At 38.3% G+C, this 13,702-nt stretch overlaps 2 protein-coding genes across 3 annotated transcripts; both read left to right on the top strand.

The window, feature by feature from the left end:
- The first annotated feature begins 714 nt into the window (after window positions 1-714).
- LOC109196254 (F-box only protein 6) lies at window positions 715-6,518 on the top strand. The gene is made up of 5 exons (XM_019350137.2): window positions 715-1,008; window positions 2,990-3,215; window positions 4,890-5,004; window positions 5,104-5,199; window positions 6,380-6,518. Coding segments are annotated over exons 1-5 (582 nt in total). The 5' UTR covers window positions 715-864; the 3' UTR covers window positions 6,381-6,518.
- Window positions 6,519-7,237: 719 nt separating this feature from the next.
- On the top strand, window positions 7,238-13,702 carry LOC100697217 (F-box only protein 6). 2 transcript variants are annotated; one of them, XM_005448552.4, is made up of 7 exons: window positions 7,238-7,572; window positions 7,692-7,951; window positions 10,167-10,395; window positions 10,495-10,609; window positions 10,728-10,823; window positions 12,144-12,279; window positions 12,366-13,702. In XM_005448552.4, exons 2-7 carry the CDS (start codon window positions 7,838-7,840, stop codon window positions 12,510-12,512), a joined length of 837 nt encoding a protein of 278 aa, XP_005448609.1. In that variant the 5' UTR covers window positions 7,238-7,572; window positions 7,692-7,837; the 3' UTR covers window positions 12,513-13,702. The 2 variants fall into 2 exon arrangements, with proteins under 2 accessions (XP_005448609.1, XP_019205681.1); XM_019350136.2 differs by having other exon boundaries at window positions 7,277-7,572; window positions 10,146-10,395.

Consider the following 13,702-nt stretch of genomic DNA (forward strand, 5'->3'; position numbering starts at 1 on the left):
CTATTATTGCCCCTTTATTTAAAAACACAAAAACACTTTTTTTGTCATGCTTTTGGTATGAACTGTCTTTACTTTGTTGTAACCAAGAAAATAATCAACTTGCTTTCTTGTTAGCGTTCTTTTGTTTTTACCAGAAATAGAAGAATCACTTCCTTTAGGCCCTGACTCACAAGTGCGGGTATTTCAGCATGTTTGATTTGGCAGATTTTCATACTGGATGCCCCTCCTGCCACAACCCCGAAGGCATTTGTATGTCGCTCCGTGAACAAACGCAGCTCTTTAACTTTCTGGATGAATGCAAAAGATACTGGAACCCTGAGTCAGAGCATGATGAGCGGGCGTGTTCAGATAGGAAATCTATATATCCCCAAGGGAATAAAAGTGAATCCATCCAGCATTAAAATGACTTGATTGCAGCAAGAGTGCAAATGGAAAGAGTTGTGACTGAAAACTGTTTGGAAAGCAGGTCGGCCCCCTCTATCATTTGATAACTGTTTTACACGTAGGCTCAGCTCATACACTGACAAATAGTATTTAGTCTTTGCATCTGCTCCTTTGCATCTGCTCCTTGTGACCGGTTTAATGAGCTGGATGACACGATCATGACTCTCTTCGTCCCCCGTTTTATATCTTGAGACCCTTATGGCTTTTGGCCCCCTTTACCCTTTCCAACTATCACGTCCAATAACAAAAAAAACTTTTACTCCACCCATCTCTCTGCCTGCTCGGGATGACTAACGGGCTCTGGGATGACACGTGAAATTTACTGGAAACCACGTCAGTTGACGTCCTGAAATCTAGGCGTCTGTTTCACTTCTCTTTTCCTTTACCTTAAGCTCTTTCGGCAGAGGACCGAGCATTTTAATGGCTTATTTTTTTTTGGGACTGGTTGTCGAAGACATGAGGAGCACTATGGATGAAAGTCACAGCAGCTCCGACCCGGACCAAAGTGCGCCTAAGAAGTCTTCAGCAGCTGCAACAGCGTCAGCCTCATCTCTCAAGGCAGATGTAAGAGTCCCTAAAAGTTACTTGAAATATAGAACCGATCAGGTTAATAGAAACAAAATAAACCGCGTTAATTGCATTTTTAGTCACCTTATCCTCCTCGCGCAAAATCGCCAGTACACCGGAAATCGATCATGGCAGTTTATCCACAAATACACAAAATCTGACATCAACCTGCTTCGATTGGATATTAAAGTACTGTAGGAAAGAAAAACTTCTCATCAAACCGCAATGAAGGCGAAAAGACGATCCTCATAAGGAGGGACAAACAAAACATGGCAATGCAGTAGATGAACTACGATCGTGCATAATTGTAACATTTTTATTTTTGTTTGTTTCAGAACTTACAACTTAGAATATTTCTGCTGTTTCGCACATTTTGATACAAAATGTCCATGTTTGTCCACAAGTAACAACATTTTTTACCTCTTCAGTTATTTATATCAAACCGAAGGGGGTGCCTCATACGGAAGCTTGTTTTCCGCAAAAATGTTGCGAAAGGTCAAAATTTCGAAAGATCCTTACAGTTTGTTCTTATTTTTCACTTACAGAAAAACACTTACAGAAAACAAACGGGTTTTTTTGTAGTGATGTAAACGCATTTTTATAGGGCCCCACTACTGAGGTCAGAGTAAGAATAAAAATATGCACCTTAATTACTTCTATTGTGCATTCACCAGCACTTACTGTTAGACCACAGTCACGGTCAGCTGCTGGCTAGAAGAGTAATGCAACCACTCCTACCCAAGTAGGAGCCCCTCTTTAGTTGGTTGTTGGAGATACAGTGGTTTTACATTTAATTGAATGCCAAACATTTTACCCAAGACACCACTCTTTAAAAAGGAAAAATATGCACTTAACAAAAACAAAAACAACTTCTTAGTTGGAAATAAATGCTTTTCCTGTATTTTGGCTGGGAAAGTAATGCCTCAAATCCCCCAAAAGCCCTCAGAAAGTTTGTTTCTAACTAAATATTAACCTTGCTAGGATAATATTTTATACAGGGGAACATTGGCCTTGGGTGCAATTATGATATAAATCACACCCGCTTTGCTGGGTAGAGCAATAGATATAGTCATATGATTCATGTTTTTAAGGAGTCTAAAATGTGTCAGACTCTTGTCGCTTCGACTTCTCTTTGCAATATCAGATTTCAGTTCCGATAGCAGTCTAGCCCAACATGGTTTGTAAAAAGTAGTAATCTGCACTACTGTAATGGCCTGGTAAATGGCCTGTATTTGTATAGCGCTTTTCTAGTCCCTAAGGACCCCAAAGCGCTTTACACAACCTGTCATCCACCCATTCACACACTGGTGATGGTAAGCTACATATAGCCACAGCCACCCTGGGGTGCACTGACAGAGGCGAGGCTGCCGGACACTGGCGCCACCGGGCCCTCTGACTACCACCAGTAGGCAACGGGTCAAGTGTCTTGCCCAAGGACACAACGACCTAGACTGTCCAAGCCGGGGCTCGAACCGGCAACCTTCCGATTACAAGGCAAACTCCCAACTCTTGAGCCACGATCTTTTTTGTATTGTATCTTTTTGTATTGTAATTCCTTATTATTAGGCTGTTCTAAAAGCCCCATGAAAAACCTCCAGTGAATCCAAAATTGTACAACAGGAATACTTACTGGGGCCAGGCCTCATTATATCTTAAAGCCCTTATCATCCCAATGGAGGTCTTTCTACTGTAGGTTTGCTTGTGGTTCCTAGAGTTTCCAAAAGTAAATTGTGAGTCAGAGCATTCAGCTATCAAGCTTCTCTCCCTTGTAAGATCTACTCAAATTAGGTTTAAAAATGTCCTTTTTAATAAAACCCAGTTATGGCAGAATCCAGTGACCCTGAAACATTCTTAGTTGTTTTGTTATAAACTCGGGTTGCTGGGAACGGCACATGATGCACTTAACATTTCAGTCCTTATACATTTACTAGTGTCCGTGTGCTCTCTTTCTCTTTCTCTTTTTGTTCTCTATTTTAAGGTCCTGGAGGAGATCTTCCTAAATGTTCCTGTCTGTCAGGTGATTTGTGTTTGTCAATTAGTATGCCATCAGTGGAAGGAAGTGACCGACAGCGAATCTTTGTGGAGAAAAATGTGCAGAAGAGAAGGGTATCCCATCTGTAGTTTTTCAAAAAAACAGGACTGGAAGTTGTTTTATTTCTTATCCAAACAGAAAAGAAATCTCTTCAAGAATCCAAATGGAGAAGGTAAGTAACCATAAAATGAACTATACGTAACATACAGGGAGTGCAGAATTATTAGGCAAATGAGTATTTTGTCCACATCATCCTCTTCATGCATGTTGTCTTACTCCAAGCTGTATAGGCTCGAAAGCCTACTACCAATTAAGCATATTAGGTGATGTGCATCTCTGTAATGAGAAGGGGTGTGGTCTAATGACATCAACACCCTATATCAGGTGTGCATAATTATTAGGCAACTTCCTTTCCTTTGGCAAAATGGGTCAAAAGAAGGACTTGACAGGCTCAGAAAAGTCCAAAATAGTGAGATATCTTGCAGAGGGATGCAGCAGTCTTAAAACTGCAAAGCTTCTGAAGCGTGATCATCGAACAATCAAGCGTTTCATTCAAAATAGTCAACAGGGTCGCAAGAAGCGTGTGGAAAAACCAAGGCGCAAAATAACTGCCCATGAACTGAGAAAAGTCAAGCGTGCAGCTGCCAAGATGCCACTTGCCACCAGTTTGGCCATATTTCAGAGCTGCAACATCACTGGAGTGCCCAAAAGCACAAGGTGTGCAATACTCAGAGACATGGCCAAGGTAAGAAAGGCTGAAAGACGACCACCACTGAACAAGACACACAAGCTGAAACGTCAAGACTGGGCCAAGAAATATCTCAAGACTGATTTTTCTAAGGTTTTATGGACTGATGAAATGAGAGTGAGTCTTGATGGGCCAGATGGATGGGCCCGTGGCTGGATTGGTAAAGGGCAGAGAGCTCCAGTCCGACTCAGACGCCAGCAAGGTGGAGGTGGAGTACTGGTTTGGGCTGGTATCATCAAAGATGAGCTTGTGGGGCCTTTTCGGGTTGAGGATGGAGTCAAGCTCAACTCCCAGTCCTACTGCCAGTTTCTGGAAGACACCTTCTTCAAGCAGTGGTACAGGAAGAAGTCTGCATCCTTCAAGAAAAACATGATTTTCATGCAGGACAATGCTCCATCACACGCGTCCAAGTACTCCACAGCGTGGCTGGCAAGAAAGGGTATAAAAGAAGAAAAACTAATGACATGGCCTCCTTGTTCACCTGATCTGAACCCCATTGAGAACCTGTGGTCCATCATCAAATGTGAGAATTACAAGGAGAGAAAACAGTACACCTCTCTGAACAGTGTCTGGGAGGCTGTGGTTGCTGCTGCACAGATCAAAACACTGACAGAATCCATGGATGGCAGGCTTTTGAGTGTCCTTGCAAAGAAAGGTGGCTATATTGGTCGCTGATTTGTTTTTGTTTTTGTTTTGTTTTTGAATGTCAGAAATGTATATTTGTGAATGTGAAGATGTTATATTGGTTTCACTGGTAGAAATAAATAATTGAAATGGGTATATATTTGTTTTTTGTTAAGTTGCCTAATAATTATGCACAGTAATAGTCACCTGCACACACAGATATCCCCCTAAAATAGCTAAAACTAAAAACAAACTAAAAACTACTTCCAAAAACATTCAGCTTTGATATTAATGAGTTTTTTGGGGTTCATTGAGAACATGGTTGTTGTTCAATAATAAAATTATTCCTCAAAAATACAACTTGCCTAAAAATTCTGCACTCCCTGTAGTAGTAGGTTTAATTTTAAATTAAACCTAAAACATTTAAAACACAGTTACTATTACTATTATTTTATTTATTTGTTTATTTTATAGAAGGACTGAATGGCTGGAAGATCTTGAGAAATGGTGGTGATCAGTGGGTTGCTGGGGGAATTAGGAGACCACATCCAGGTGAAGCAGTCAAAACAAACTTTGCAACCTCTTTTGAGTGAGTATTTAACCGTGCATGTGCACCTGAGCGATTAATCCTCTTTTATTAAGGTACATTTACATTATGTTGCGTGAAAACCACTTTTGTTTCTTGCAGAATGTGCACAAAGTCCCAGCTGATTGAGTTGGAGAAGGAGGGTTACAGTCCATCTCTTATGGATTACGCCCAACCAGACATCAAGATATCTGATTGGTGAGAATAAACATGAGACTTTAATAGTTTATTAATATGACTATCTGTAAAAAAAAAAAAAAAAAAAAAGGAACCTATTTGCCATAAACACCTCGTCAATTGCAAGATGTGTAAATTTGCTAAAAGAAGTGAAACAGGAAAAGAAACATTAGCATTTACATTTAGGATTTGCATTTAGCATTTACACAATGCAACAGGATTTAAACAACCTTTCAGTGCAGTATACCTAACTTATACCTGTCGGACCCTCTTCTGTCTTCACAGCTGCTTTTATTCTTTATGGGATCAATTCAGTAATGCACTGGAAACAGTGATTTTGGTCCAAATTGACATTACAGTTACTGTCGGTTACCGACTGTTTGTCGGCTGCATGATGCTCTGTTTTTGTTTTTGTTCATTATTTGCAAGAGCACAGTAAATAATATAATTTTTAAAATATAATTTAGTTAATATTATTAGTAACGATTTCATAAAATAAATACAAGTAAAATACATGCATAAATCCAAATACAGGGGGAAAAAGATGTCGATATTTCTAAAATTGTGTTTTCATTTCTCAAAACCAAATTTAAAAGAAAGCTAAAGAGATTTGCATATTTATTTTATTTAAATTTTGGTCCATTTATCAGAAATAACATTGTTTATTTTCTAATTTTTACAAATATGTTTCCAAGCATTTTTAATAAATCCATTTTGCCCTTCACTGTCTTTAATATCATTCAGTTAAATAAAAGAAATAAAAACAAACAATAACAATAGGGCTGTGTTGGTTAATCAAATGTGTAAAGTTACAGGACTGATAGGTTTCTATGTTTCATTCCTTACCTTGTAACTTTCAGTAATTTCAAAAAGTCCATTGTATCCCACTTTGTAGTATATATTTGTAGTATATTTAATGAGCTATGTGTTGCTTTTTTGCAAATGTGGGTGTCTTTGTGCATGCCATTAGGTTTCTTGCTCGTTCGGACTGTGGCAGCAGATATGATATCTGGGTAGAGCTGCTGAATGAAAAGAAGGAGCTTGTTCAGATCTTTTCACCTGAGACTGTTTACTGTAGAGAAGGATGTGAAGAATGGAACCAGAAATGACAAGAAAGCCAGTCCAATACTTGCACTATGGAATTAAGATAAGATGCAAAACTCATTTACACGTCTTTACTGACTGAACATTTGTTCTTCAGATTACCCATGTATTCCATAAATATGGCCCTGGAGTGAGATACATTCGATTTACCCATGGAGGGAAGGATTTCAAGTGGTGGAAAGGACATTATGGAATTCATATTACTGGCAGCAGTGTTGAAGTACTTCCAACATGGAGGCACAGACTGTTGGGATGTCCCATGTCAGGTGGGAAATTTTGATTGGCTTTACGTTGCAGAAATTCACAAGAATCTCCAACATATACAATGTATATCAATTGCTAGTTTTGAGTATTACTGAATACAACTCTATCCATCTTTTTTGAAATATTTTCAAAATAAAAAGGATGATTAAATAGACTAGGCATTATTGTGTCACTGAGAAGTCACAGATCCAACACAACCTTGTGATATGTGGTTTTCAAAAAGCTAAGATGCTGATTGAGTGGGATGGGATACTTGGCACCCTAGCTGATATACAAATTTAACTGATCCTCTAAACCCATAGACGTACAGATGAAAATGAAAATTTCATCTCTGCATGATTTTATGCAATACAGACATGTGTATAATAACCCAGAATGTTAAATCTGTCCATTTGGACGTTGCGATTTTCAGTGGGAGTGAAATCACTCAGTCAATTGACTTCTCTCCCAGTGAAGTGAAATCCTGGAATTTCCTTACCTGGATATTTGAGCATGCATCAAGACTTGTATAATACAACATTTTAATTATTATTAATTGTTATCATTATTGATCATTCATTATTTACTTTTCTAGCATTAAAAATTATATTTAAAAAACTCTTCCTAGTTGTTTGAAAGCTGGAAAAAGAAATACCTTAAGGCTTTCTTGCAGTATATATTTAATAAGCTGCTTAAATTATTTGATAAAAATGATTTGATGAGTTGTACCTATTTGCTGTTCGAAATTGTTCAGTTAAAAAAAAAAGGGAAAAATCCCCGGATGAACCATAGCGGAAGTCTCCGTCAAGAAGGCTTAGGAGAATGTTAGCTATGAATGTTTTCCGGAGTATCCCCGGTGTTTTACGGTATTAACAGAATCAGTCTTTGTTCTTCAGTTACTGCGTGCTAGAGAGCACAACACAGTGGGAGTGACTGTTGTGGACGAACTACATATGTAGCATTTTAGGGCATTTCCCCGCCTCTGAAGGGCGGCTCGAATGTCTCGAGGTAAATACCACCGCAGCTGTCAGGAGGGCAATGTAACATGTGAGTACAAGCCATATATTCCTGTAAGTGATTACTTTGTAGAAATTAAACGAGTCACTTGTCGTTGGTTAAATTTATTCTTGTAACATTATGAGTTCTAATCTCTCTTTATAAAACAGTGGGACCTCATCTCTAGCTGCACTTCCGCGTTGTCGGCTACAAATGGGTCAACACCAACGACGTTAGAAAAGACTTGTTTTTAGAGAAGACAGCGAGGGGTATAGCAGTACCAGGCTACTTTACAGCCCTTGGTTCGTCGCAAGGCATGAAGAGGAAAACGAAAGTCATGGGTGCAAGTCACAGCTATGGTTCTGCGAGTTCAAGGTCTGGCACAAGAGGCGTTGTAGCACAGCAGGCAACCTCGTCCTCGGCTCAAGAGGTGAGTGCCTTACTGGACTTTGAATACAAGGTAACTGCTGAATGAACTTTGTCTATGCATGTGCTGTTTGTTGTCCATCAGCCAGCAACGGAGAAGAGCAAAGTTATAAAGTCCAGTCCAGTTCAGGTTTACTTATATAGCGTCAGTTTACAACAAATGATTGCCTCATTGCGCTTTATATTGTAAGGTAAAGACGCAGCAGTATTGGGGAAAACCCCATAAAATCACGCGACTCCTCTTAAGGAAGCACTTTGTGACAGCAGGAAGGGAAATCCCCCTTTATATTTAGGGAAAAAAAGCCGGAAGTACATGGGAGGAAACAAGGGTACTCAACAGACCAATCACAATGTTTTGGGGTTGCCCCCTAGAGACGTGAACGCCAGGTTACAACTAGCCTATGTCGCAGAGTTTCAAATGGGTTTGTACCTTACCTGTAGGTTTTAATTCGTGCTGAAGCATAAATCTGCATTAAGGGAGAAAGAATACAAAATATAATGAAATTTTGGTGAAACTGGCCCATCCAGTGGGCCAGATGGGAGCCTTTAATGTCTTTTTATTTTATCTTTTATATTCCCTGAACAATCGCAGATTTTAAGGCTACATTCACACTGCAGGCAAAAGCGCATCAAATCCGACTTTTCTGACCCTATGCGACCCATATCCGATCATGGTATGACATTGTGAACAGCACAAATCCGATATTTTCAAATCCGATCTGGGTCACTTTCGTATGTGGTACTGAATCCGATACATATCTGATGTTTTAGAAAGCGACTGCTGTTTGAATGGTCATGTCGCATTAAATCCGTCTTTTACGTCACTGACACAAGCCAGACGCCAATTATCAGCGCCGGAGAAGCGCCCGAGAAGACCATCGTGAACGCTTCCTGGCCATCTAGTGTAGATGAAACTGTTGGGAAGACAACGTTGGAGAAACGGGAACATTTTATTTGTACTGTATAATCTGCAGATTCTGACAGAAATCTGCAACTATCCTTTGAAGCACCGCTCCTCTAAAACAGCAATAAGGATCATTATTAGGCCATATGTAAATAACAAAATAACCTTATAACTTAAAGCAAAATTGGGAAACGTAAAGTCCGAAACAAGTCTTTATATTAAGGGCCATCAGTCAAACAACACTGTTTGGTCTGGGTCTAAACAGCGCGCGTTGTGTGTGACGTCTTCTTTTGCGCTTGCGGGCCGCTTTGAGAGTTCACACTAGAGCGCGTTTGCTGTCACATTTTATTTGTAGTGTGAACAAGCAGACAAAAAAATCGGATTTGATCAAAAAATCGGAATTGAGCATTAAGACCTGCAGTGTGAACGTAGCCTAAGCTAAAATGGTTTTGGAATCTTGTGGATAAAGAGGTGCAAAAGTTTTGCGTCTATAGGCACAAATGTAAAACTTTTGCAGAGAGGATTGTGCATCACACTGATGTGATTATCATCACATAATGACTGTGACTCAGAAACATCTTCAGATTTGGAGAATGAAAAAGTCACTTGGATGAGTGATGAAATGATTGTCCCAAAAAAAACCAATACATCCAGATGAAGAGAATTAACTGGTACTTTGTTAGCTGGATGGTTGAGCTTGCATCATAACAAATAAAGGGAGACTTTGTGTCACTTAAACAAGCAACATAGCCAACTTGACATTTTTACCAGCTGAGAGACCTTTAATAATGCTTAAGTCATCAATAGCTGCTTCTCATCAGAAGAAAAGGAAAACAATCATAGCACAACAGAACATTCCTTTTAGTTAATTCCAGTCTAGCAACATTCCGAATGTAGAAAGAGAAATAAATTCAGAGGCAGGGTTTTATCTGCCAGACATACACATCTTTGGTTTCTAGGTTTTGTGATTAAAACAGTTTAAATAGTTACTATTTCAGTGCAAGCACAAAGGAACCTCATTTAGGAGGAATCCAAATGTGCTTTATAGCCAGCCTGTGAATGAAAGTTCATGAATGAAGTGCTTGAAAAGTTCATTTTTTAAAAGCTTTTGGTTTGTTCTTTTTCTTTTTTTGTGTTGTCTGTGGAAATCAATAATATTTTAAAATGCTGATGTAGTTCAAATGGTGAGATTATGTAAACAGCTGGGACTATTGATCCAGGTGCAGTGATGGAAAACTGAACTTATTTTTTAAAGCTCCTCCTTATCAAGTGCTATTTTTTTTTAAAAATCTAGTTCTTCCCTGTTCCTCTTGAGATCCTGGAGGAAATCTTCCTACATGTTCCGGCCAACCAGGTGGTTCGTGTTTGTCGGTTGGTGTGCTCACAGTGGAAAGAAGTGGCTGACAGTGAATCTTTATGGAGAGTAAGATGTAGAAGAGAAGGATACAACCTTCGTGATTCTTCCAAAACACCTGAAGACTGGAGGTTATTTTACTTCTTATGCAAGAAAAGAAGAAATCTTCTCAAGAATCCAAGAGGAGAAGGTCAGAATCCTTGAAGCTCAACAACTGATTTGAAAAACATTTTTTGTGTGTTTAAAAATAAAAAGAGATGCAAACCTTTGTGGGTTTTTGTTTTCCTAGGAAAAATGACAGGTTGGATGATAACCGAGAATGGTGGTCATGGGTGGAAATTAGAGGACGTTATGGTGCCACATCCAAATGAAGTAGTCAAGAAAAACTTTGTGACCTCTTTTCAGTGAGTATTTACCAGTAGTCCTCCAAAAAATAAATGGCAATTATTTTTATATGCTTAATTCAAATGATGTACTAGTATTAAATGTTAAACTATTTTAAAATCATGTCTGTTTTTGCAGCATGTGCACAAAGGAGCAGCTAATTGATTTGGAAAAGGAAGGCTACAGCCCGGCCTTTATGGATAACTTCGTACCAGACATCAAAATATCTGATTGGTGAGATGAATACACATGACATACTGACAGTTTTTTAGTTAGTTCCTTAGTTAATTGCAAAAAGGATTTAGTTACACTTTTTAAAAGCATTTCAAATGTACATTAGGGTTGTTAAAAATCATACTTTGATTATAATCAATATGAAAAACAATTATATAAAATTAAGATATTCATTTGCAACAGCATTGGTACCAACAGAGCCCTCGAGGCCTTCTCTAGCTGACACACAACTTTAAACAGGACCAATGCAGACAGTCAGGGACATAGCTCCTCCTCTCGCTGACATATGAAATAGTAAACCTTCATAACACTGAACAAAACTTTTCAAGAATTTCGAGAGGTTAGTCAAGCTCCCGTTATTATAAATGCATATGTTAACATTAACCATTTCACTATTAGCAATTAACTGATAGCTACATTTGCCATCTGTTATTATTAACCTAGCTGGTAGCGGACTGTAGTTAGATATAAGATGAAAAATTACTGCAGGCTGAATGTGTCGCGGATGGAATATTGAGATGTGACAGTGCAGATTACTGACACATGGAGTACCGGGCAGGTTGCTGTCTGCGCAGGGGAGCGGGGAAACTGTAGTTGAACTGATCACAGAGTGTGGAGAACTAATCTGAGCAAAAAGAGTGAAACCTGGAGCAGAGCAGCCGAATCATACAAGTTTGGGCTTGAAGAGCAGCACTGAGGATGTAAAGAACTGCAGACTGAAGCGGAGCTGTGTGAACAAAGAAAGAGAGAGACTGCAGGCAGATGTGGACAAGATGATATACTTTTCTAGTTTTGCAATAGTAGAAAAGTTCATTTTTAAATTTTCAATACAGTTTTTCTTATACAATAATTAAATTATTTAGATGTTAAGTATTGTCATGTTTGTTGTGGCCTTTGGTTTATTAGTACATTCTTAAATATTTCTCGATCTGTAATGAAATGATCTAAATAATTTGTAAAACAAATAATATCTCTAAACTTGCTTTGCTAAATTACATTTTTTGAGTCATGACTTCTTTGCAAATAGTTCTGTTATTGTGGCATGGGGTCAAAATTTTCCTGTTGATATTGAAAATGGTGTTGAGATCAAGTTTGAAAACCCTACTTTGTGCAAAAAAAATAGCACTTAAAAAAACCTTTAGGTAAGCTGTTGTAATCTTTAAAAAAAGTTATTTAGTTTTTGAAACCGTGGAACTAAACAAAACTTACTGATAACATATAGGAATATATCCCTTTTAAGGCTTGAACAATAAGGGAGAAAAATGTGTCTTGATGTAATTGGTGATCCCTAATCTTTGTACAAATACATCCTCGTTACAGGTATGCACCACGATGGGATTGTGGATGTGAATATTCAATCTCTGTTGCATTGCTGGATGCAAAGCAGAAGGTTATCCAGTCCTTTACTCCCGATACTGTTTTCTTTGATCAGTGGAATGATCAGGAGTGGAATCAGGTATGTACAAAGTGTGAAATGTAATAAAGTTTAGTTGCAGTGCAGAACCTACAGGCATATTTGGTTTACTGATATTTATTTTTCAGATGATCCATGTATTCCGGGACTATGGACCAGGAGTGAGATACATTCGTTTTAGGCATGGTGGCAAGGACACACAGTACTGGGCTGGATGGTATGGAATACGTGTCACAGACAGCAGCGTTGAAATATGTCCAGCAGTGGACACATAGCTTGTTGGAATTTGTCCAGTTCTTCCATCCTGTGTTTGCCTGCAATTGCACATTATCTTCTTACATCTTACTGACCATCTATTCATGTTTCCAGAGCTATAATCTCTGTATGTGCACAAGTTTTCCAGTGAAAAGCAATTTTCTTTAATGTTTCACACAGAACACCTTAAATAAACAAAAACGTGTTCACTTGCTTTTTGTGATTGTCATTGTGATGTCAATACTGAAGATTACTGAGTATTGTTTAATTTGGCAGGCTAAGTACTATTTCATGTACAATTACATCTAAAAGTTTACCCAAATTCAAAATAAAAGGATCACTACTTTGTAGCTGGATTTCAGATTTTCATGAGCCCATCCATCCATCCATCCATCCATCCATCCATCCATTCTCTTCCACTTATACTTTTCAGGTTTGTGGGGGGCTGGAGCCTATCCTAGCTGTCTTAGTGTGAGAGGCAGAGTAGACCCTAGACAGGTCGTAAGTCTTCTGCAGAGACAGACAACCATTCGCTCTCACATTCACTTAAGGGCAATTTAGAGTTACCAATTAACCTAATTCCACTACTTTTCATGATCCATAATTATCAACATTAAAACAAAAAATGTTTGGAAAAATGTACTTTGTGTAATGATTTGTAAGATGCAATTGTATAATTTGCATAAATTAAACTTTTCGTGTTCTCCTTTAAATTTGTTAAATTTTAATCTGGAAAATTTCAGGTATTTTTGAGAACAGCTACTGATTCAGACATAAGAACCCCTTCAGTTTCATTGAACTGGATGTATAAGATCTTGTCAGAAGCCAGTTATTTCCGTTGAGAGATTGATTTGTTTAGATGTCTGCTAGTTTAACTGTGATTATTGGAGATAAAACCTGTCCTTCTAGTTTTGAGGTTTTTGTCATATAATAAGCAAGTATGATTTATATTTGTATTCTGCTGTTGATATGGGATGAATGAGTATTCAGTGATTGGCCTTGACTTGTTTGTCTGGAAGCCAGCATGTGACTTAATCCATATTTGCCTTACACATACTTGCCTTTACTTTCCATTTTGTAGTGTGAGAACTGGATGTAAGCTTAAATGTTAACACATGCTTCAGAGGGAAACTTAAAAGCCATATACTGTATAAGACTGTGTGAAATTTAAAAAACAAAAATTAAAGTGCATTGTTGTGCTTTGCGGTTA

Source organism: Oreochromis niloticus, linkage group LG20 (genome assembly GCF_001858045.2).
Source record: "Oreochromis niloticus isolate F11D_XX linkage group LG20, O_niloticus_UMD_NMBU, whole genome shotgun sequence".
In the NCBI taxonomy this organism is placed as follows: domain Eukaryota; kingdom Metazoa; phylum Chordata; class Actinopteri; order Cichliformes; family Cichlidae; genus Oreochromis; species Oreochromis niloticus.